This window comes from Zootoca vivipara, chromosome 16 (assembly GCF_963506605.1).
Source record: "Zootoca vivipara chromosome 16, rZooViv1.1, whole genome shotgun sequence".
Taxonomy (NCBI): domain Eukaryota; kingdom Metazoa; phylum Chordata; class Lepidosauria; order Squamata; family Lacertidae; genus Zootoca; species Zootoca vivipara.
In genome coordinates this window covers 33,606,577-33,631,724 of record NC_083291.1, presented here as the reverse complement: position 1 = coordinate 33,631,724, position 25,148 = coordinate 33,606,577, and the positions used below count along the sequence as shown (strand labels likewise).

The following is a 25,148-nucleotide window of genomic DNA, read 5'->3' as shown; positions in this document are numbered from 1 at the left end:
AAACGCCTCCTCTGCCGGGCCAATGGCGGAGAAGCCCTCCCTCTCCCGCCGCCCGGAAGACAAGGCAGCAGCAGCAGCAGCATTTTGGCCTAAGAAGGTGTTTGCCGTGAACCTGGAGGGGACGCGTGTCGACCTTGCTGCTTAGCTTGCTTGCAGCCGCCGCCGCTTTGCGAGCTCGCAGAACAAGAGCGCAGCGCTAAGCCGAGGTGAAAAGCGGCAACCTTGTTGACTCTGTATTTGCAATGACAGAGCGGGAGGGCGGGATTCTTCTTCTGGGGGCCTCCATGCTAACTGTGGCCTGGCTGGGCCTTTCTTTGCTGAGCTCCGTGCGTTTATTTGCGTTGGTTGCGCAAGAGAGACCCCCCACCCCCCCCCCCCCCAAACTGAGAACAGGAGACCTCCGGCGTTTGCTCGTTGCATCAGGCGTTTCAGCGGCTGAAACTTTTGGGCATGTTATTGGCGTTTGGGATAAGCCTGCCCAAAGATGTCTGTTTGGGGATGGAAGGGCCAGCTTAGCACCATTGCCTGCTTTTAATCTTTCAGCATGGCGAGAGTTAATGCTGCAGTTTGGCAGGGAGCCCTCCAGAACTTGGGGCCTTACAATCTTGTTTCACCGACCTCCTTCAGGCACTCGTCCTGATGGCGCTGAGGTTACCTGCCAGGAGGCTTTTGCAATGCAGCCGTTGTGTGACAGGCCCGTGCGATGTGCGTGCACAGGGCACCAGCTCAGCTGTGCAGAAGGGTAAGTGGGCAACTTGTGCTAAAAGGGATACCTGAACGGGTGCAATATTGAGGGGAAGGTGGGAGAGATAATAATGTCCACTCATTTCTTTGGGATCTTCCACCTTGTCCCATTCTCCCTCCCACAGAAAAAAAAAATGCAGCTGCCACCCCCCAGACCCCTTTTTATATCTTAATTTTGGCCCGGAGGTATACAGGGCAGGTTGTGCAAGGAGGAGGTGTTGGGAGAGGGCTGAGCCCTGAAGATGGTGGCCTCTCTTAGCTGCTTTCAGGGCTGAGAGTGACAAGTTATCTTACAAACCTACATTATTGCATCTAGGGGCTGGGGATGGAGGGGTTCGCCGTGCTGGGAAATTGCATTATATTGTTGCTTATATTGCAGAAAAAGAAGCAAAGCCCTCTGGGAGAGAAGAGAAAGGTATGCCTGTTTCAGTTGGCTTGTGAAATGGGATGTCCTAAAGCTCCATATTTGGACTTCCAGGCACCGCCTCATCTCCTGCAATGTTCCTCCCTTCGCTCTGTCCTACTCCACTTAAGAATTAATGTTTAGGACGCTGTGTGCACCCGTCTTCCAGTGCTACTGTATAAAATAACAGCATCTCGCTAACTGAACTCCCTGAGTTTTGATTACCCCGCTCTCCCCTTTGCACAATTGTGTATCATCCCATGTTGGACTGGTTGGGTCTCTTTAGAAAGATGAACTCGTAGTTCTCATAGGAGGTAAGCAGCTGTTTAAAGCCTGCTTTGTCACTGTATTTTGGTCAGTGATAGAGCCCAGATATCCTGTCCTTGACTCCAACTCCACCATCCCCCAGCCAGCATAGCCAATGTTCAAGGGAGGTGGGAGATGTTGTCCAACATCTGGGGTGGCTCCACATTGTCCGTTCCAGATGTAGGCTGTGCTGCAATAAAGTGCTTATTTGTTGTGATCTCTGCCTGAATAGGCAGCTGTGAGCTCAGCGGTTAACAGTGTTAGGCGAATGACTTTTCCTACTGGTGTGTCCCCCCCCCCCAGCGGAGAGATAACTTCTTTAGGCTGAGCTTCCTGTCTTTCTTCTCCAGGCCCAAGAGCCCAGTTTGACTGGCGAGATGCCTTGCAGTTGGAGAGGCTCCTGTCTCCGGAAGAAATAATGATTCGGGACTCATTTCGTACCTATTGCCAGGAAAAGTTGATGCCCAGGATCCTCATGGCCAACCGAAACGAAGGTATGTTTTTTTGTTTTTTTGTTTTTTTTAAAAAAAGTATTTATAGAGCACTTGTAGCCTGCTACTTTGTGCTACGTGAGTTGGTGCAGGGTACTGCCCCTTCCCTAAAGGTGGGGAATGGCTTTTTTCATCTTCCACATGAATGTGCCAGTGCATTTAATAGCTAACCACAGAGTTACGAATTTAATGGGCTGATTTGATAGGGCCCTGAAAGGATCCATGATCCTTGCTGTGTGTTTTGTATCAACACCAAAAATGAGACTGGTTTATCACCCTTAAAGGCCCCAGGAGTAAAATGTTTCTTAGGTTGTTTTTTTGTTTTAGTTTCTAATCATTTTGTTGATTTTTTTTTTTGTAGAGCACCTCGCCAGGGTTCTGTGGGCCAGAAAAGAGGCATGAAGATGTAGTACTCATAGCAGGCTCTGCCTACAGTTTTGCTATCAATATTTCCATTCTCTCTTAATGCCTTTCCTTCTCTATTTGCAGTCTTTCACCGGGAAATTGTGTCAGAAATGGGGGAACTGGGTGTCCTGGGCCCTACTATCAGAGGTAATGCCATGTGGCTCTTTTATAGAGTGTCTGAAGAAATGGCTGGTGTGATCTGGTTGTGCTCCTGTTGATGTGATGATGATGTTCTCCTCCTTTCTAAAAACAAAACCAAACCACAAATTGGGGTTTATGGAGCACTGGAGCTGCTGATCATTAATTACTTTTGAAGTGTTGGGGCTCATTGTTTTTAGTGAGCTGGTGAAACATTTTTGCTGTTCTAAGGCTGCTTGAAAATGTATTTGCTTTATGTTGTTTGCATGCTGCTTTATAAATATATGGCTGCACGGCTAATATTGGAATATTTTAAAGGGCAAAAACAAGCAACCCTGAGGCATTGCAGTCCCTAAACTGCAATAACATTGTTCTCCTTTTGTCTCCCCCTACCACTTCCCCCACAATCCTTGTCAGGAGTTTTGTCGGGATGGTGGCGCAAGATGCGATTTGAACTCATGGCTCACTTGCTAAATCTCTGCATCTGCATATCTTAGGCTATGGCTGTGCAGGAACCACCTATGTGGCATATGGACTCCTGGCAAGGGAGATTGAGAGAGTGGACAGCAGCTACCGTTCGGTCATGAGTGTACAATCATCTTTGGTGATGCACCCTATATATGCATATGGGACAGAAGATCAGAGGCAAAAATACTTGCCACGGCTGGGTGAGTCAGTAGGGTTCAGATGCTGGATGTGAGAGATCAGAATTTAGTTGCATTCCTAGACTGTGGCCTGTTTGTCTTTTGCCTTCATTGTCCTTTATGGAACTGATAACTTAGGCTTCAGTCCTAACCCCACTTACCTGGATGTAAGCCCCATTCAGTTCAATAGGCCTTCCTTCTGATTAGAAATTGTATGGTATGTGCTGTAAATGCTGAGATCCAGGAGCTGACAGATTCCCCTACTATTGTATTCATTCTTTCAGTCCACTCACAGTCTTCAGAAAAGTGATGTGAGGGGAAGCATGAGACTTGATAGCAGAGAGGGAAAGAAAGGGGTGCTCTGGGGAGCAGCTGTAGCTCATCATGTCTTTCTCCCCACAGCCAAGGGAGAGTTGCTGGGCTGTTTTGGGCTTACGGAGCCCAACCATGGGAGTGATCCTGGTGGCATGGAGACCCGGGCCAAATACAACCCTTCCAGAAAGACCTACACACTCAACGGCACCAAGACCTGGTGAGCTCTGCAACTGTCATGGTGCTCAAGCGGGCAGGGAAGTTACCCAGAGCAGACTGCAGGCAACAGCAACCGTCTAGATTTATCAGAAGATTTAAAGACCAGTATGAGGAAATATTGCCTTATACAGCTGGCTTCGGACAGACATTGCTTTCTGGGGAAGGCTGGATACCCAACTCAGCTCCAGTACCCATCCTGGGGAATAGTCTCCATGCCTTAGCTTTCCCTGTTGAGTGGCCTCTTTGGCTTCCTGGGTTGAGACTTAGTTGACCAGAATCTTTGGCATTCTGTAAGACCTGCTCTGGGTGGTGTACCCAAACATCTGACACCTGCTTGCCGTCCTCTCAGGATCACCAATTCTCCAATGGCCGATCTTTGTGTGGTGTGGGCTGTGTGTGAGGACAGCAAAGTGCGGGGTTTCCTCTTGGAACGTGGAATGAAGGGTCTCTCCACTCCAAAGATCGAGGGCAAGTTTTCGCTGCGAGCCTCTATCACGGGGATGATTGTTATGGAGGATGTGGAGGTGCCCGAAGAAAACCTGCTGCCCCATGTGTCTGGACTTGCTGTAAGACCCCTTCCCGTTCACAGTTACTTTGATCCTGCCTTCCGGAAGATATACTGGGCAGGGCCCTAGCATTGAATCTGCCTTCACAAACCCCACCCCAGTGGCAAACCAGGATCAGTACCACCCACTGCACTTCTGAACGCACTGCAAAAGGGCCGCCCCATCTTCACACAGTGTTATCTGTGGGATTTGTTATCGTAAGATGTGGTGATGGCCTCTAACTTAGATGACTGTAATTAGACAAATTCATGGGTGGTTGCTCTTTCAATGGCTTCTTGTCATGATGACTGTAAGCTGCTTCAAAGACACAAGTTACTGGAGAACAATAGTGGGAGTGAGCTGTTGCAGTTATTTCCTACTTTGAGGGTCTCCATAGGCATTTGGTTAGCGTTTGGTCTGATCCATGAGGACTGAGTTTATAGTAATAAATAGAGTGACATATTCCTGGTGTTTAAATATGTTCTAAAATGTTATGGGGTGTCGTAGTGGGCACAACATACTTTTATTTATTAGAGATGGGGGGTGGTAGTCCAGTGCATTTTTAAAATTATTATTCATTAAAACCCATTCCAAATTTAGCAAAATGTTAGGCTCAATCAAGGCATTTCAAATGAAAAACTGTAAATTAACAGACATGTTGATCTAATGTTTGCAATAAATATGGGGAAGCATCCCCCCAAAAATCAGCTCAGAAGAGCGAAGTTCAATATAGGAATACGACTGATTTGGGGGATCTCTTGCATACATTTCCATGGCTATCAGTGGAGAATATCCTTCACATTTCAGCCCCCTTCCCCCACCCCCACCCAACAAACTAACACTAATTTTACTGGACTAAAGCCGGGGAAATGAAAAATCCTGCCCTCAGTGTTGCTCCATTCAGATTTAGCGTTCCAGAGCTAATCCGTAGGGAGTCTTGAGCAGGAGAACTGAGGGAATCTTGGTCAATATCTTACCTGAATCTCTTCCCACAGGGTCCCTTTGGCTGCTTGAACAATGCTCGCTATGGCATCGCTTGGGGAGCGCTGGGAGCTGCTGAGTTCTGCATGCAAACTGCCAGGCAGTATACCTTGGACAGGTACTGTTTCAAGAGGTGGGGAGAGGGTGGCAGATTTCTGAAGATAGCATATCGGTGTATAATACTTCCATATCACTTGTTTTTTTAGTTCCTCGTGTTTGGCATGCATTCTCAAAGCCATCTTTACAACTCTGTAACAACTCTAGCTGTATAATAGCGGAAAGCAACTTCACCTCACCAACCAATTGTGTCTTGTAGGTCCCAGTTTAAAGTCCCCCTTGCAAGAAACCAGCTTATCCAGAAGAAGCTGGCCGACATGCTCACAGAGATCACTATTGGCTTACAAGCTTGCCTACAACTGGGACGCCTGAAAGACGAAAACAAGTAAGTGTGTGCATGAGCAGAAAATTGGTTCCTGCTGCAGTGAGAGTTCCGGGGGGGGGGGGGGCGGGAGAGCAGTGGGTGGGGAACTTGGTTGACCTTTCTCCTCCTAAGGGGTTTTACTGACTGGAAGAAGTACGGGATTGGTTTGTGGATAAGGAGCACTCATTGCATTTCAAAATACATGCATATATTTCCAGGGTGAACAAGTTAGGGATTAAGTGGTGAAGTCCTGAGGTGTTAGAATTAATTGCTGCCCTGCACCCCTCCCATATCTCCTGTTTCTCCTTTTTAAATAAAATTACAAATATTGTCCCTAACAACATGTTAAGCATTGTCCTTGCTTGGGTACTCTGCCTATGTTTTAAAACAGAAGCTCCCAACCGTCTTCCAATTCCCTGCTCTATTCTGTTATCTCCTCTGTGTTTGCAGAGCAACCCCCGAGATGATCTCCATGCTGAAGCGGAATTCCTGTGGGAAAGCTCTGGAGATTGCCCGGCAAGCCCGTGACATGCTGGGGGGCAATGGAATTGCTGATGAGTACCATGTTATCAGGCACGTCATGAACCTGGAGGCTGTCAACACGTACGAAGGTAAATTGGTTTCCTGGCTTTCTTCCTGCAAGACCACAGTTTTTAGGAGCTTCTGTTGGGATCAGAAAATAAATATGGAGGATTGGAAAAGAACTGTTAGCAAGGTTGTAGCATAAAGACAGCCGCCTTCTCTTCCTTTCCTTTTTCTTTATTGGATGTATCCCTTAAGGCACTATAATGCCCCATTTGTTCAGTACATATGAAGCTTGCCAAGCCATAATGCAAATCCTTCCCCCTACAAAGTAGATCAAGGAAATCTATGCAGTGTTGGAACTATTCTAACATTACTCAAGCAGCATGAGAGCCACTGCAGAGAGCCCCCTGTCCAAGCCACTAGAGAAACAACAGGGGCCCAGACCACATGCAAAGAGTCTGTGATGGAGATCTTTCCTATGCTAATGTTACCTCATTGTGGAGAGAGACATTGCCAGCATGGGAAGGAGCCACATTGTGGACACTTTGCTCACAGTCTGACGTTACCCTAACACCATACCGAAAAACCCACATTGTAACGGCATCCACCTATCAGAATGGGCCTTAAATTTGGCATGCATTCTGCAAGAGTCCATTGGTCTGTTTAGATCTGTATTGTCTACACCAGTTGTTCCCAACCTTTTTTTGGCCATGCCCTACCTAAGCATCTCTAAAATCCTGGTGCATCTCTTCTCACACCCCCCCCCCATGACATATAATTCTTATTATTCAAAAAGTGAACTCCTATTCACTTAGAGGAAGCCTAAAAGGCCATTAACATGGTCTAACGGCACACACTGACTAATGGTGTCTCTCTGGAATTTAAAAATCAAATCCCCCCCCCCCGTGGGAACTACGGGCCTACACTGCGATTTGAAACAGGTCTTTTCTGCCCTACCTGGGGATGCCAGGGATCAAACTTGGAAGCCCATCTTTTCAGACTGCTTACTTTTGTTTTTCCCCCAGGGACCCATGACATCCATGCACTCATCCTTGGGAGAGCTATCACTGGACTTCAGGCCTTTACCGTCAGCAACTGAATGCATTTCTGCAGGGTTCATCTTTGCTGCTCATGGCTCCAATGCAGTGGGGTTTGGTGATGCCACAACGGTTTTAAAAGCTATTGCTGCTGACGGGACTCTCAACAAATATGTTTCTTCAGCTCGGCTCAATTATTTGTCATGAATTTGAAGCCGTACCAAATCCAGACACTTAAGAATACTTACTTCTCCACCAGGAGGCACAGAGATAAAGAGCATTAAGATGGCAAAGGAGCACATTATCAAGGCTTGATTATCCTTTCAGTGGGTAGTAGGGAGGGTGATGGCAAGCAGAGAAAGTTGCAATATAGAGGAATAGCACAGTACAAACATTGCCAAATTGTTTAGGTGGCAAGCTGTTTTGTCATGTAACTGGTGGCATTTCACCCTTAACAGTCATGATATGAAAAGCTTCTCTCCTGCCACAGGACCCAACCAGAACAATAGCTTTGGCTGCTTTTTAGGTGACCGTAACTGCAGATTATCTGCCGTTTTAATGATTTACTGTTCTTTTTAATGCAGCCCTTGAGGTTACTAAGCACTAAGAGTGGGAATTGCAACTTATTGTCCACTTTGCAGTCGTCCTGTCATGCAACCTTGAACAAGCTGCAGCCTTTCAGTGCCTCAGTACCAGTTTGTTAAATAAGGACTGACATTTTGAGCAAATTATTTTTTTTATGTTGAGCTCAGCTAGGGCTTTTTTGAACTTGCGATTCTCATGTGAGCTTTTTCTTAAAGAATAAATTGAATTTGGTGGATTTCCCTCAGGAGATATATGTATGTGAAGTTGAAGACCTGATGCACACTTTTTATCAGGCAGGTGACCATTAGCATTCTAAAGCTAATTTCAAACCGGTTTGGACAGTAGCAAACAGTGGTGGGGCTGCCTCAATCACCTGGCCTCCCTCCAGCTAGGTGGCTACTTAGGATGGATGGAGAGGGGAAGGGTTGAGGTGGCAGTGAGGTTGGCGTGGTGGAATCGCACTGGCAGAGCCAATTGGTGCTCCTGGCATGTTTCCACTGCGCTGACCTCATGCATCTTTCCCTTGTCACCACTCCCGTCTCCTCCCCTGAAGGTGTCCCTTAAATGTTCCATCAGCTGTGTGGGGATGTCTTTCTGCGAGTAGCTCCTGCACAGTACGGGAAACATTTGCGGTTCGAGGACCCGCCCCCCGCGATAAATAAAGACACAGTGACACATGGTATTAGGGTTAATGGGTAGAATAAGGCCACAACTTTATTGGTTAAAGCAAGTGAGAGGTATTGGCTTAGGCATTGGACTCGCTAGCAAGCGTGACTCCACCCCGCTCGGCGGGGGGGGTCATATCAGGTTAACACCCCAAGGGAGGAGCCTGCTGATGCAAATACAACTGAAAGCTCACCCTGGTGCCACCGGGGTCGTGCCATGGCCCTAGCCACCAGCAGGGCGTAGGACGGGATCCACGACCGCCGGATCCCTTTAAGGGGATACCCCTATAAGAGGAGGGTTGGATGAAACATTTAAGTGACTCAACTTGGGTCATGTTTGTGATCCCAGCCACAACATCACTCCAAAGTGGGGTGGAGGCTTCCGAGAGGCCCCTGCCCATCTGCCACTTGGCATTCTTTATGTGTTACATACTCCCTGTTGTTGTGGGGTGGAATTTAGGAATTTTAAGTGGGGATGTGCTGGAAGTTTTAAGCTGTTTTTAGCACCTGTGGTCTATAGCCGCATTACAATGGGTGGGGCTTAGAGGCTAACCTCAGGTTCTTCCATACTACACCATGTTTTCAGAAACTCTAGAAATAAAATTATGATTCCTCACAACACTTGATGACAACACAATATATAATCTTGGCACGTCTCTGGGGCTAAGATCCTTTTATAAAGTTAACTTTAGATCCTTCTCATTGTGGGATTTTTTTCTGATTGTTTCCTCCTTTACACAATAGCATACTGATGAACTGACCCCAGAATTGCTCATTAGTTTCCTATGGGGTAGGATATTTAATGGCCCCCTTGAAGGAAAGAAGAACTGACAGACTAGGGAGCAGTTATGGGGCTGATTTATTAGTATTGCTGCTGCAGCACCTAAAAAGAAGCAAAACGAACAAGTAGGAAGCTTCTAATTAAAGGCAGAGAGGCCTGGAAAGCCTCAATAATGTATTGTCAATCCTGTGAACAGGCTGGCAATTGTTTTGTACCTAAAATAAGATGACAACAGGAGTAACACAAAACGATGCAACAGGCTGGCATTGATGTCTTCTGGATTCTCTGAAGAGCGTGAACACAAGCATAGCAATTCCAGGTAAAAGTAAACTGAATGCTGCTGCTCCTTTTTAAACTTCTTAGTATGCTTTTATTGCCTTCAGTTAATTCTTTTTATTCCAGTTTGCTTTGGATAGTTTTAATAGAAAAACAGCATATTATGAATATAATAAATAATTTTAAAACTGGGTTGCAAGCAGTGGCAGCAGCTGATTTGTGAAAGGGTTGCTGAATGGAAGTTGGCTGAGTTTACCTTAGGAACAACTGCTGAATGGAACTTCATTCACTCGAAGTTGTCTAAAAATCATGTGTATACCAACTGGTTAACTTCAGAGTGAATTGAGCACTATTTACTCTCATCTCATGCTTCTAGGCCAATTTAAAACATGAACATAAGATTTTAAGCTGTCACTGCCACACTCATTGAAGCAATAACTTTTTGGATAGGTCCATGATAAACCAATTAGCATGCATATTTAAATTAGCAAGTTCAATTTCAATAATGATTCTTAATACCAATTCTATCCCAGGCATTCTAGAGCTGAAACAAAGCTCTCCTTGGTTAATTATGATGTCAAATATCTTACAGATCATTTCTGAATATTTGCCAGGCATTGGCTAATTTATATTCAATTATATATATAGTATAGTATAGTATAGTATAGTATAGTATAGTATAGTATAGTATAGTATAGTATATGGCAGAAACTAGTGCACCTGTTTTAAAATGGGTTACATGAAATCTAAATAGAATCCCAGCCAGTAATCTGGCCAATGCACTTTGAAGCAAATGAAGTTTCTGAGTCATCTTTAAGGGCAGCCCCATGAAAAACACATTGTAGTAATCCGATCTGGAAGTTAACAGAGCATGCAGTACAGTAGCCAAGTCATGGCTTCCGGGTTCAGCGCCAGCGTCGATCGGCGGGGTTTCGTCTCGTCTCCGAGACGGCCCGTCTCTGCTAGGAGTGGGGAGGGCAGCGAGAGCGACGCTGCGCCCCTTAGAACCTCGGGAAGGGCGTCCCGAGGGCAATTTGCTCAGCACAGACCCAATCCGGACTCCCCAACTCTTCGGCTAGCTCTAATAAGAGCTCCGGAGTGAGGAGGGTAGAAGTCGCGGGGGCCATTTTGAGCGGCAACGTTATTCTAGCAGGGAGAAGCTTCAAGCCGAAGGCGGAGAGCGCTGGATTCTTCCGAAAATAAAACGATTGGAAAAGACTGTAAGTAACCTCACGATTTGGATTATAAAACAATTTGGATCTGGGAGAGAGGGGAGAAAAGAGGAAGCCACCCCCCCCCCCACGGTAACAAAGAGACAGTAAATAGAAACCCGAAGCCATAAACAGAAGATTTGTAATTCAAAAGGATCCCTCAAAGGCATCAAAGAGAATCTCCCCTTTGATGCAGGGTGAAAAGGGGAGAGAGACTGTGGTTTATGACTGCCCTGCAGCAAGAGGTAAGCCTAAGAAAAACCTTTCTTTCCCTTGGGAGCCGGCAGCCCAGACAACCCAGTGAGTTGATCAGGATTTATAAGTCAATTTTTACTTCACTTTGTATTTCTGGACTTTGTGGAATTTCTTTTTTGACTTAAGTGCTTGTGAAATGTGAGTTCGAACTTTATTGTTAATAAGACTTGAAGAATGCAGCCAGCTTGTTAAAATGGAGTCGAGAAAATAAACTGTGATCATATTCCACCCCACGTGATAAGTTTTGACCTTGGCAGGACTGAAATATGTCAACAAAAAAGTGTTCCCCTGAGTTCCAGCGGTCTGTTTTGACCTTAATGTGGGAAACAAGAATAGAGCTATGTCAAGAGGAGACACGACGGCAAGTGTTACAGCAAAAATTCCAGGAGGTGATGGCGGAATATGATTTTTTAGGAGATGAAGCTTTTGACACTGAAAAAGATGAATGTGAGAATGACAATGATGGGGAAGGAAAAGATGAGGATGAGGACTGTGATGATTCAACACAAAATGAAGCACACCACGGAAAAAATGATGACTCTACTCTACAAAAAGTTGGATGGAGTGCCCTGCTTTTGAGGGGGGCACGATTGGTATTATTGGAATTCCAGAACACCTACAGGGAAGAAGGAAAAAATATGCAGAGAAGAGAAGAAATCCAGGGGTCCTGTATGGTGGCCTGGATGGCAAAAGACTGTAAACAGGGGGTGGGGTGAAGGGAAAGTGATGTTGTGATTATAAGGATGGATTAACAGGTTTATAACTGGTCTGCTGACTTTGGAATTTGCTGGATTGGGGGGGGTGGAGCCGGTAATCGGGGATGTAAGGTTAAATTGAGAATAGTTATAGTTTTAAAAGTGAATGGATTTTGGAAAATGTGAAAATATGGAGGCTTATAGAGGGAGGAAAAAAAAATTAGGCACGGGAAGAGAAAATGGGAGTTTGATTTTTCAGTGATTTGAATATTAGATGAAAATGCTAACAATTGATTTATAAGTTGTATAAGATACAAAGGTGAATTTTTATAAAGTAAGAAACTGTTGCAGATGATAAAAAAGGGATGAAAACCGGGGAAGGGGGGGGAGGGGAAGCCCACAAAATATGGTTTTACAACTATGAATGCAAGAAAAAATTTTCTGTTTTGTATTGTTTTTTTCTTTCTTTTTTCGCTCTTTCTTTTTTCTCTTTTTTCCTATATCTATTTTTCTCTTTTTTTGGTATGATAATAGATGGTTGGATGGATGTCCTCCTGCGTACTGCCCTGGTTTGCTGGAGCTCCCTGGTGGCAGGGGGGGGCTTTGGGGTCAGGGGAGGGGGGGGAGGACAGAAATCCAAGCATAAAATGGACCATCTCTGACTGTTCACATACATGGGATACTTCTGTGGCAGGGGAGGACCCATGTGGGTGGGTAGGAAGGAGGTGGAAAAGGGGTTTAAGTATGTACCGTTTTTTTGTTTTTTTTGTATTTTGTAAAATTAATAAAAAGTATGTTCAAAAAAAAAAAAAGTACAGTAGCCAAGTCATTTCTGTCTAAAAGGGGTTGGAGCTGTTGCGGCAGCTGGAGTTGAAAAAAAGGAACTTCTAACTACCGAGGCCACCTGAGCCTCTAGTGTAACTTGAATTCAGGAACATGCAGGGAGCAGTGGCAAGATCATGGGACAGAGGTGTACATGCCATGCAGCCTGTCTTTCACTCCTTAAGTAAGCTTGCTATCTTTGCATGTAGTGGATGATACTGTCCCATCATCAGTGTTGAATTTAATACCAACTTCCATTCTAGTCATCCTGTTTTTAGCACAATGTTTTGGGTCAGCCCTGCATATCAAATGTGAGTGTGTTGGATATATTCAGTACCCTAAATTGTCTTTGCAAGGAGTATATTATTATCTTGGTGGTAACAAAAATCCCTGGCTTAATTGCAATGCATGCTCTGGTGCAAAACCTGCAGAAATGACTAGCAGTAGTAGCATAATTAATAAGCCATCATAGCCAGACAACCGAATAGTTCAGCACCCTTAAAAAATTGCCCTGTTGGAATAGCTCAATGATGACAAAATGGAAGCAGGAGACAGAACCGGGGACCGTGTTTCCCTTCATATTCCACTTTAGTCAGTATCCCCAAGTCATTTTGTTATATTTATAATTCCTTAAGACATAATGGCAGTAGTTCAAACTCTTCTGTAAAACCAAAATGAAGTACAGTTTTCATGCTAATATATTTCCAATTTTATTGAGTTTTCACCCTGGAATAATTCAACTCATACACACAAGCAAAAAATGATGAACAAAGTGCCTGAAATTTGCTTACTGAGGGCCAAATGTGATACCTGTTACATAGTTTGGTTTTGTAGTTGATTTTTTATTAAACGGAGGGGAGGAGACACTAACTCTTTGTTCCTACTGTGTTGTGAAAGGAATCCCACCTCCCATGATACCAATTGTGATGTAACAGGTGTGTGAGATAGACCCATTGCAGTCAGGACTGTGGCAGGGGCAAAGGAGTAAAGGCACCCTCCTGCCATTCAGTGGTCCCAATCCTGCTACCCCACCCTTCCACTTTAGCTATTTAACAAGAATCTGCTACATAATACAAACATGTCTAGTTTGGTCCTGATAACTGGGATTCAATTTTTCCTTTCTGTTTAAATACATTCTTCCTTTCCCCACCTTCATTAATATATATATTTTTAGTATTTTTAAAACAAGTAACAAATTCAGAACAAGAAAAACTGTCAGAACTCATGTTACAGGGGCTTGGGGTACCAAATAAGTATATATTCATTACATTCACCAATGATGCAGAAGGACATATAACAATATTCCCCAACATGTTCTCTCCCCAACTTGCAATCACAATTCAGACTGCTCACACAGGTCTTTATATAACATCTCCACAGTGTGACAGACCTTCCTGAGCTCTGTTTCAATCTGTTTGATCCTCTCCATGATCTGGTAAAACTCTTGGATTTGATCTTGAATGAGCTTGTTATGATGATCATAGACAGGGAACATGCTTTCCTCCAACTTCTCTGCCAAGCTTGAAACCTTTTTGGTAGAAAGAGAAAGAAGAAGCAAGAGTTAAAGTAGACTTTAGATTTCTAATGACTCCTTAGTAATAGGGTCCCCCTGAATCAAAAGACTACCTGCTTTTCATTTCTAACACAAATGTGTCCACCTATGAGTAGCTAAGGATTAACTGATAATTCCTTAAAAGTGGCTGTGTTCACACATCAGTTGTATGGCAGTCACATTTACATGTAGATGCTAGGAAGTATAGCAAAATGAAATGGCAGGATCGGGCTGTGACAAGTTAGAACACAATCAAATAGGCAACCATGCAGTGTAATTTTAAGAGTCCCTTTGAAGTGGTCACAAAATGCTATTTTGGGTGTGGTCACTGTGGGGCTTTTTCAGGTGTTACTGATGCAACATGGACATGTCAGTAAAAATATAGGAAGGAGAGCCTGGCAAGCAGAGGGTGGCATGCTAAACACTGATTACACCATGTTGGTCTCCCCACTGCCTTGCCCACTAAGCAACAGCGACCCACCTACTGGAAAACTAGTGTAGCAGCTCCACCCCACCCAGGGAGCCCCTTCAGCCAAGCAGAGAACAGTGCAGAGTTCATGGATGAAGATGAGCAGATTAGGCAATATGGATGTGGAGAAAGCATGTTTCAATATACCGTAAGAAGTGGGAAGAGGAAAGAACTGAGGGAGCTTGTCCATTCTGAGGGGATGTGGTATGAGGGAATAAACTCAAGGCTGGTACTTAACATTTTTCCAGGACACTGGTGTTAATAATTTGTAAATCTTAGTTAAATGCACCAGGCAGATTTGTAATGTTGGGGGGGGGGGAATAGTACAAAACATTTGCTAACTGGCAAGATGGAGCTCAATAATTATTTCCTCATACTCAGATTCCCTGTACTCCATTACCTCCACATATGTTTACCTTCATCAAAAGACTTTCTCGGAAATTGTTCATGAGCACTTGGTCTTCCTTACGCTTCTCATTCATCTTATCAATTATTTGCTGGGCTCTTTCTTGCAGATTTTCAATAGATGAATCAAGGGCTATAAAATAACTTGAGGATTTGCTGTCTGACTCTCCTCCAGTTGTATTTGAATTAGGAAGAGGTGTGTTGGAAGTTTCTTTCCTATATATCATGGAAAAAATGTCAAATGTTGTTTGAATTATCTTCATTTTTGCCTTTGAATTCAAAACAGCAAAGGCACCAATCTTTTACTCAAGGGGGGGGGGGCTACTCAATTTATTTCATTTTTTTAAAAAAGTTCAAATGATAAAGAAATTGGTTATGCATACACGCAAAATAAGCCAAAAGAAATGAGTCATAATTTAGTCATATCTTACAAAATATTCTCCTACTTCACAGGATTATCAAGAAAGTTTGCTCAAAAAAGTAATAGGAAGAAAAAGTCAAGACCACTCAGTCCAGGCACAAGGGGAAATATCACCAAACTCATTTCTGATTCCAAACCAAGGTCCATTATGGGGGGGTCCTCATTGGGGGCAAACATCTTCACTGTAAATTCAATAAAAATTTGCCAGATGTTATAAAATGTCTCTTTCTTAATTTGTCCCCTAAAGAAGCGTATCTTGCGTAATTCTTCTGAGACTGCCAGGAATCAGGCTTTGTTGTACCAGGTACCCAGCAAAAGGTCAAGGTATTCCCAATGTCTAATGATAACCAAACTGGCTGCCATTAATAGGAAGCCTACAAGTTCCTTGAGCTTTCAGCCTTCATTTTGGTTTTCACAGTAATGGAATAGGCAGAAGATCCTGGCCCATAATACAGTTGATATTGATGAAAATTATATCCCCAAAGAATGCTGCTTTGTGACACTCCAACCAAGTAAGTCTCTTCACTGTACCAACATCGCAAGCAGGAGAGGTTGTTTTAGACGCATGGAAGAGTTGCACTGGCATATAGTGCCAATGAAACACTTTTTGAGAATTACCTCCACTCGCACCAAAAGATTCCAGGTTTTCTTCATATCCAAGTCTCTGCCACTGACCCTTCTTCCAAAAAGCCCAGGGGGAGCATTGAGAAGGTTATCCCATTTTATCCTCACAACAACCCTGGTGGCTGAAAGCCCACCAGTGAATTTAATGATTGTGCCAAAGAACCCCATCCAAAGTCCTACATTTCATCTAGTATTCCCTTGATTGAAGAAATGTGGACTCTTCCCTTCTCTCTGATCCCATAATTCAGTGGGGGTCACTGGAATATTCTCAGGAATAGGCCCTGGTCTTGCATTGCATGCAACAGGTCAGAGATTCAGTCCCTGGCATTTATAGGCAGGGCTGTGAAACATGCCTGTCTGAAGCCCTGAGAAACTGCTGTCACTGTAGAAAATACTGAGGTAGATGAACCAATACTATAAGGAATATTCCTATGTTCCAATGGTTGTGGCCGTAATGTGCATAATATTTGTGTACAACCTTAGTCAAACATCCACATTTTGGTTATGTGGTACTCTGGACCAGGTGCAGCCGTAGCTGATACTGCTAAGTGTTCCCATACTAGGAGTGAACCACTTTCAGTAAGAATTTACACTGAAAGCCAATCTCCCTAAAAAGTTTGCTTTATGAATGACTCCACCTTTGTTACCCATATCAACTCCTTCACATTTGTTAAATCATTAGATTGGGACATGCTTTTGTCAATATGCACAGTTATTTTAAGATTTAACAGTATTTTGGTATATTGGTTTATTTGGTGTGTTTTTCTAATGTGATTCTTACCTGGATGGATTACCACTTAAGTCATTTCTTTCTAGATTAGTGAAGATGTCAAATGGACTATCAAGTTTATCTTGCGCCTGCTCTGACTCTTGGAGCTGAAATTTCTTATTAGACATAGCAGCCTGTAATGAGGAGGAGAACAAGTTTATCCATAACAGAGATTTTTTTTAAAAAAAACCCACCAAAGGACAATTACAAAATACTTGTATTACAAAACATATGTACCATTCCTCTATAAGGAAAATGATAACTAACTGTGAATACTCTCAGAAATTCAGGACAAGCATGCTGAGCAGATTTAGGCGTAATTTGTCTGTAGTCAACACAGTACATGTAAGTATTCATTCAGAATCCACTAATCAAATCTGTTGTGGGTGATGGAAAATGCTAAAATCTCAGATGGCTCTTACTGATCTTGCCTGGGTAATGAAAGAGATAAAATCCTGGTCCCAGACAAAATCCAAGCCTAGCATTCAATAACTACGTTTACTTGGATTCCATCCTTGGCTTGGGCCTGTATTTTTCCATCACAGGACAGGACATTAGACTGCAAGCCACTTATGAAACTCCAAAGCAGGTTTTGATGCAGCAGAGGCATCGACTGAACTGAGCAGTAAAATAAAATATACTCCCTACTCTGGATTGTAGCTAATATGGAAGAACAGTTAATAAGGTGAGGACAGAGGTGCCCATCTCTCTCACATGCCCACCTACGTAATGACAGCAACTTCAGAAGGTTAAATAATAAACCTGCAATAGAAAAAAATTATTCTGAACTGATTTTCCTCACCCTCCACCCCTAGTTTGCTGAGAACCAAAGAAATGATGACTTCTTGAACAATTTCTAATCTGTTCAGTTTGGAGTTGGCTGGAGAGGATTCTATCCACAAATTGATTTATCCTGCTTCCTTTATAGTCATTGTGTTCAGCAAAGCCCAGTAGGAAAGGAATTATGTGCAATCTAATGCCAGTGCTCCATATGTATATCTGAGAATGAGTCTGAATCACTATGTATGATGGTTTGCTTCTTTTCAAGTGAGTAATATTAATGTTAAACAAATTTTAAAAGAAGCAGTTTTTCTCCTCCAGAACCCGAGAAAAGATGGAAGCGAAAATATATCTGCATGCAAGATGGAAAACTGTGGTTTTTAGCTGATAGGCTGATGAGACTTGGGAGCAAAGAAAAATCTCAGCTCAGATACCTCTTCAGTCATGAAGTTGTGTGACGTTGGCAAAAGACCTTCGCTTTTGTCATGTTGTATGAAAAATTGAAGTTATAAGAAAATTAGGCTTTTATGATATCATTCAGTTCTCCATTCAATAGCGGTGGGGGGGTTGTCTTTCTTAAACACCTCCCCACTTTTTAAAGCTTTGCCAATGTTACAATTAGAGATAAGGAGGGGCAGGGCTTTTTCATGACTGAAAAAGTCACAAAAGTAACAAGTTTTTGTACAGTACCCTGGCACTTTCTTGCTGCCCAGCAGCAGCCATTTTGTGCTGGCACCCACAACACTTTTAACAGTGTTTGTGTACTGGCACCTCAGGGTTTCTTTTACCACAGAAAAGAAAGCACGGGGTGGGGGGGATTACAAAATGGTGTAATCTGTGTAGTAGGGAGGGGAGTTGATGGGGTACATTTCTCTCAACCTGATATTATAACCAAACATCCATGGGACACTAAGAACATGTTTAAGTGACATTGCTATATAAATAATCTCCTCACAGAAATGAAAAAAGATCACACACACCTTACTCTCAAGAAGGATTGTGCATGGAAGAAGAGCCCAAAAGAAGATTGGGGGTGGGGGTGGGGTTTGAAACTGTGATTTTGTGAGAAAGAGGTGCCAGTTTACCTTTTTCCTTCACTGCTTTTGTTCTAAGACAAGTGGACCAAACTCTGCCCTGAGGCAAAGCTGCTTCCCGCCCAAAATCCTCTCAGGGCAGCAGCCAGCCTTTTCCTAGCATTTAACATTTGCCTGGGAACAAATATCTGCATTTCCAAATCAGCCATCAGAACATATTATGTTCTAATGAAAGACTATCTATTTTTCTATTTATTTATGCTACTACATATTTATTTATACCCCCCTTTTCCTGACAGGGAATTATCTATATGTGCATTGGTGCATTTATTTATTGAATCATTGTTTAATTGGATACCGAAAAATAAGGGTGGTTGGCTTTTGCTGCCCAACTCCCCAAGGGACTGAGTTCTCTAAGTCTATAATCGGTTAGAGATGAATGGATGGAGGCAGGACGCAGTGAAAGCAAGGAGGTCTTTATTTTTCTGTTGCAACAGAGCTCCCTCCACTCCTTACAAGGAGGCAAGAGAGAGACAGAACAATGGTGCACAAGCCCCCTATAAAGACTTTTTAAATTGCCCACTCTGTAGCCCAAGACCACCCCCTCAAAAAAACACATCATGCATACATCACAGAAATTTGAGAGTGTTGCTTCTCTCCTGTCTCCCAAGCTACCCAATAATGCCTTACTTCAGGGGTCCCCAAACTAAGGCCCGGGGGCCAGATGCGGCCCAATCACCGTCTAAATCCGGCCCGCGGACAGTCCGGGAATCAGCGTGTTTTTACATGAGTAGAATTTGTCCTTTTATTTAAAATGCATCTCTGGGTTATTTGTGGGGCCTGCCTGGTCTTTTTACATGAGTAGAATGTGTCCTTTTATTTAAAATGCATCTCTGGGTTATTTGTGGGGCATAGGAATTCGCTCATATTTTTTTTTTTCAAAATATAGTCCGGCCCCCCACAAGGTCTGAGGGACAGTGGACCGGCCCCCTGCTGAAAAGGTTTGCTGACCCATGCCTTACTTGGTTGCATTTTCTGGGTAGCCCGGCCATTCCTTTGAGATAGTAAATACTGTAGTTCCTGAATCTCTTACACATATTGATAGTTTGCTCAGCTTAACAGATAAGTTGCCAGACTATTGAAAAGGGAGATGTAAGCCCCTACAGTCGGAAGACAACTGGAAAGCTTTTCCCATTTCCTTCCTCCTTGCAGAGAAATATTTGAGGTCAATTTGGGAGAGTCAAAATGGCTTCAGGATTGCTCTCCATTACTACCGGTATTTCAAGAAATATGGTTTATATACTCATGTATGTGTGTTTGCCTTGTGCATTTATGAACATTTATTCTATATTTGTGACCTTATAATTCTTGTAACAATCTACATGCTATAATGTCAGAATTTTATTATTTATTCATTAAATTTATATACCCCGTCCACCTTCACCCAAAGATCACAGGGCGGTTTGCAGTATAAAAACACGTAACATAATAGCAAAGCAAAACAGTAACACCACACACAGAGAGATATTTAAACAGCCACAGATGGTTCAATTAGCCAAAGGCCTGGTTGAAGAGGAACATTTCTGCCCAGCGCCGAAAGATATGCAATGCAGGAGGGCCTTCCACAAACGGGTAGCTGCTGCGGAAAAGGCCCCATTTTTGTGCTACCATAACATAATAGCTGGGAGAGAACATCAGTCTATGGACCTCAAGGAATGCCCTGTTCAAATAAATGTGCAGGTGAAGCAGTTGTGGAAACCAAGGCAGGTCCAAGCCATTTTGTTGCTTGGGATGAAAGCAAAAAATGGTGTTCGTGCATGCACACAACCCAACTCAAAGTGCATAGCACTCAAGCAGGACAGGTTTCTTTTGACATGTGAGGCAAGAAATCACACAAACACCTTCCCAGGCAGTAAAAACATACAAAAATTAACTTATAATAACCAACTAACAGCTCACTGCTTTTTTTCCCCATGACACTCAAAATCAGCTACACAAGGAGACAACCTCACTCGATATAATGGTGGAACTGTCTCTGGGGAAAGCTTTAGTCCTATGGCGACTTTAGTCCTAAAAGAGAAAAAAAGGGGAAATAAATGTAAAGTGCTTGTCAATCACTTTGCTCTCATTGGCCATAATACTGGAGGATGGAAATTGGTTTTCTACTGACTGATCAATTAGGTAGGATATTGCTGGTGTATATTTCTTTATTTCTCTTTAGGTAAAGAGGAGAGGTGACTACTCTCTTCTGTTCTTTTATTTTTTTAATTAAAACTTGATATTCAGGGAAGCTGCATATCTTTGAGTCAGGCCCACCTCATCTGCCCATATAAATAAATTCCAAGTAGCCCCCACCCACCCCAACATACTTTGTGATTACAAATATAAACCGCATCTTACCTGAGAAATTCTCAAGACTTCAAGCTGCAATCAGTGCTTTTTTAGTTACAGTACTTTCTGGTATGGTATACTGTCACTTTCTTCTTATTTTCTGCTACCCATGACAGCCATTTTGCATCAGCAGCACCCAATATCATGAACAAGATAGGAATACTGGCACCTCATTTATTTATTTATTTATTTATTTATTTATTTATTACCTTAAAAATCACTGGCTGCAATTAACAAAAGTATTATGGCTTAAACTTTCATAGAGTCAATCCTACTTCTGTCAGGTACATGAAGTTAAGTTTTAGTAGATTTAAAGCACACTCCCCAAGTCCTGATAACTGAAGTTTGTGAAGGGTGCTAGTGGGAATTGTAGGTCTGTAGGGGTAAACTACGGTTCCCAATATGTTTTTTTGGACGAAGAGCTTTAAATGTCCAGTATGCTGTGTATCCAGCCAAGTTGACAGACCTTTAAAGAATAAAAGCATAATGTGGGACTTGAATGGCGCTGAGCAGCAAAAGTTACAGTGAAAATTAGAACCTAAATGTATATTAAATAGGCACACTTCTAATCTTTTATAGAAGCAGATTAGTGATAATTGAGAACAACTGAGATGATTTAAAGACACCTACAGTGGGGCCAGGAACCACTACATTTGCAATAATAATGCATAGCATAGATAAGTTGGCATTGGTCAGCTAATTAACACATACAGTATTATAAACAATGGTTGTTTCTATTTAACCCAAAAGTGGTGGCATTGAACTTTTTCATGTACAGTATTGTAATTCAGCTATTTCATGTTGTATTCTTCCTTGTGTCCAGAATGGACACCTTAAGATAAGTTTATTAAAGAGTGTCCTGGAAGGCTGAAATGTTCTCCCACTGGTTTGTGGATATTGCAGTTTCTCCTGACAATGTCCACGTCTTGCTCAGTTCAAAATAAAATTAGTTAAACATTAATTGCCAGCCAGGGCAATATATACATATACATTTTATACATATATACATACATACATACAATCTGACAGTTATTTCATTAATTTGTTATTCTGCAAAGACCGATTTGTAGAGTAAGAACAAGATAAGAAAGCTGAGAGCTCTGAAAATCCAGAGGATGGAAAGAATACTTTTGTCTTTTAAAAGTTAACAAATCTAGACTGAGATTCCACAATCAGTGAGGATTTGTGAGTTGTCCTGGATTTGGGTGACAGCACATATGAGATTTGCCAGCTGGTGTATTTTTACTATCATAATCCATGTGCAGACAGCACCAAAATAGAGCCTTGCACCTTAAGAAAAGGGGCCACACCTCTCCCTTGCCTTGGCTAATAGGATTACTAAACTAAAATTATTACACTACAGAGCACTTAAGCAAAAGCCACCCCAATTTCTTCTTAAAGTGGAGCTATATTTTGAAAACGATCAGAAAAGAAACGCCAGATAGAGGAGGCAGCGCTACCAGGTAGGAGGATGAAGTATTTTTAGTTTAGGAACCCTGTTGAGATAAATATTGCTCAGTGTTTCATACAAGTATATTTCCATAAGTCCATGCCATTCATTTCAATATGTTATGGACTAGTTAATTAATAGCAACAAAAAAAACTACTTTCAGCTTTTATTTTAAAAATAAAAATGATTTTTTTAAAAAAAATTAATTTTAAAATCAAACTTTTGCAGAGTTAAAAGCTCAGAAAAGCAGTTTTAGGGTTACAGGAGAGTGGTTTTCAACTGGTGGGTCAGGACCCACTCCTGGGCCATGATCTAAGGTGGGTCACAACAACAGGAGTGACTGACAACTGTGGGTAGCCAACTTTTTAATGGCTACTGTTCTGTGACTTTAAAAAAGTTTATTGAACATTTGTATTATATTTCAATCATTATAAATAATAATAAACATTAAAAAACATTTAGTAAGACAGATACAATGACATATAAAGCAATTAGCAGGTGAGCATGCTTATTCCCATGCAATAAATGAATGCTCCTTCAGGCTAGGTGAGACTAGTTGAAGTGGAATTAGGCTGGTCAAGTTATTTTGGCGTCAGAGGCAGAAAATCCCACAAGCCACTCCCCCCAACCTTGGTATAGTAAACATACAACAGTTATTAAATAGCTAACAACAGGCTGCTTTCATGACACCCAGAGTCAGCTTCCTCACTCTGCTAACAGAAGGAGTAATTCCAGCAGATAAAGCTTTTCTTTCTCCACTCCACAAGGCCAGTTTTTGTTTTTCCAGAAATGGGGTATCTGTCATTTGTTCCCAGCAGGCCCTGGTGCAACTTGATACCTGCATAGCAGTTGTTGTTGTTGTTGTTGTTTAGTCATTTAGTCGTGTCCGACTCTTCGTGACCGCATGGACCATAGCACGCCAGGCACTCCTGTCTTGCACTGCCTCCCGCAGTTTGGTCAAACTCATATTCGTAGCTTCGAGAACACTGTCCAACCCTCTCATCCTCTGTCGTCCCCTTCTCCTAGTGCCCTCAATCTTTCCCAACATCAGGGTTTTTTCCAAGGATTCTTCTCTTCTCATGAGTATTGGAGCCTCAGCTTCACAATCTGTCCTTCCAGTGAGCGCATAGCAATTAAATAACCTAATAATGTGAATGTCTACTACACCCTCCCACATTCCATCTTTAAACTGTGACCAGATACAAACTCCATGGCTTCATCATCACCCAACAACCCTCTCTCTCTCTCTCTCTCTCCACCTCCTGCATTAAATCTGATTTCCATCTATCATGAAGACCAGTTCTAGAGAACGCAAAAGCTTGCACACTATATTGTAACATTTTGGTTGGGCTAATAACACTATTGTCCTAATATGGAATTTCTTTTCTTTTAGTACTTCTTTTGTATCTTACCTAGTGAGCAACGTAGCATTTGAGGGGAACTGCATCTGTGTGAACATACCTTCTTCCCTGCAGACCCTCTCAGATGTTTTAATTTGTTGTTTTTAAAATTTGGTTTTAATATTCAATTTAAAATTGTTGCTATGAGCCATGGGACCTCTGGGCGAAAGGCAGGTAATAAATTGAATATAAAATATAATAACCATAATACAATATTGTTATACACCACCCCAAATCTCTGAGCAGTTTGAGATTGCAAGGAGCTGCAGATGCCTTTACCAGAGTCTTTCCTTTTGGAGACCGTGGTGCCTTTATGTTATATGTTTTATTTACACATATATACAACCTGAGCCTGCCATGGAGGAGTTCAGAGCATCAACATTCCAAAAGGGATTTTTAACACATGCTGATTTCCTAGGATTGAAAAGTGCCTAATACACATTTTAAAAAAGCTTGCCTAGTTAAATTAGTTCTTTCACACAATTAACAGCATCTAGCATACAGCTCAAATACACACATGAGTATTGCACCTAGATTAATGGATCTGGCATCCAACTTAACACTCAGGGCTTAATTAAATCCTGACTCCAAAAATTAATGGTCTGGCCCCCACAATCACATAACATTTTTTTAACTGCTTCTTTTTCCATATGTGGTGTTCTTGCAATAAGGTTAAAGCTTACTGGGAAATGATATATAATGAATTGAAAAAAGATGTTTAAGATACCGTAACATTCGTAAAACAACAACAGCCCAGAAGCTTTTCTCTTGGAAATTATGGGATCAGAACTACCTAAACAGTATATAAATTTATTTATGTATGTGACCACAGCTGCAAGAATGTTATTTCCCCAAAATGGAAGGAAGAAGAGGTCCCGACGAGAGAAGAATGGTTAAAGAAACTGATGGAGTATGCAGAAATGGCAAAACTTACCGGAAGAATAAGAAATCAAGATAACAAACTTTTTAGAAAGGAATGGAAATGGTTTATTGCATTTACAAATAAACTGTAATCAGATCAAGACATTGGCAGGATTATTGTAAAAACCTGCAGTTTCAAAAATATAAATGAGATATATAGATGAGAATAGATGAATAAAAGAATAAGTTAAGATGATTTTAGAGTATGCAGGAAAGGACGAAAATAAATTCAAAGAACTGCAGAAAGAAGGGGAAGGGAGACCTCAGAAATGTTATAATTATGGTTGAATTATTGTTGTAATGTATATAAATGAAATACACACACACACACACACACGCACACGCACACACAGTAAGTAAGTAAGTAAAACTTTATTTATTTGCGTGGCCTACAGGCCAGTGCAACAAAGGATTCATATTACATATCCTAGTAAAAAAGAAAGAAAAAAGAAAAATGCTATATATAACAAT

At 42.2% G+C, this 25,148-nt stretch overlaps 2 protein-coding genes across 2 annotated transcripts; one reads left to right on the top strand and one right to left on the bottom strand.

Annotated features, from left to right (window-relative positions):
- GCDH (glutaryl-CoA dehydrogenase) lies at positions 1–12,217 on the top strand. The gene is made up of 12 exons (XM_035141175.2): positions 1–206; positions 628–742; positions 1,124–1,159; positions 1,804–1,947; positions 2,434–2,496; positions 2,985–3,155; positions 3,534–3,663; positions 4,012–4,228; positions 5,203–5,306; positions 5,505–5,630; positions 6,060–6,220; positions 7,160–12,217. Exons 2-12 carry the CDS (start codon positions 640–642, stop codon positions 7,231–7,233), a joined length of 1,329 nt encoding a protein of 442 aa, XP_034997066.1. The 5' UTR covers positions 1–206; positions 628–639; the 3' UTR covers positions 7,234–12,217.
- A 1,577-nt stretch (positions 12,218–13,794) lies between these two features.
- Positions 13,795–18,204, bottom strand: SYCE2 (synaptonemal complex central element protein 2). Its single transcript, XM_035097244.1, has 4 exons — positions 18,172–18,204; positions 16,714–16,835; positions 14,899–15,103; positions 13,795–13,989 (listed from the first exon to the last, which is right to left on the bottom strand). The coding sequence occupies exons 1-4, from the start codon at positions 18,202–18,204 to the stop codon at positions 13,795–13,797; spliced, it is 555 nt and encodes a 184-aa protein (XP_034953135.1).
- Positions 18,205–25,148: the final 6,944 nt, after the last annotated feature.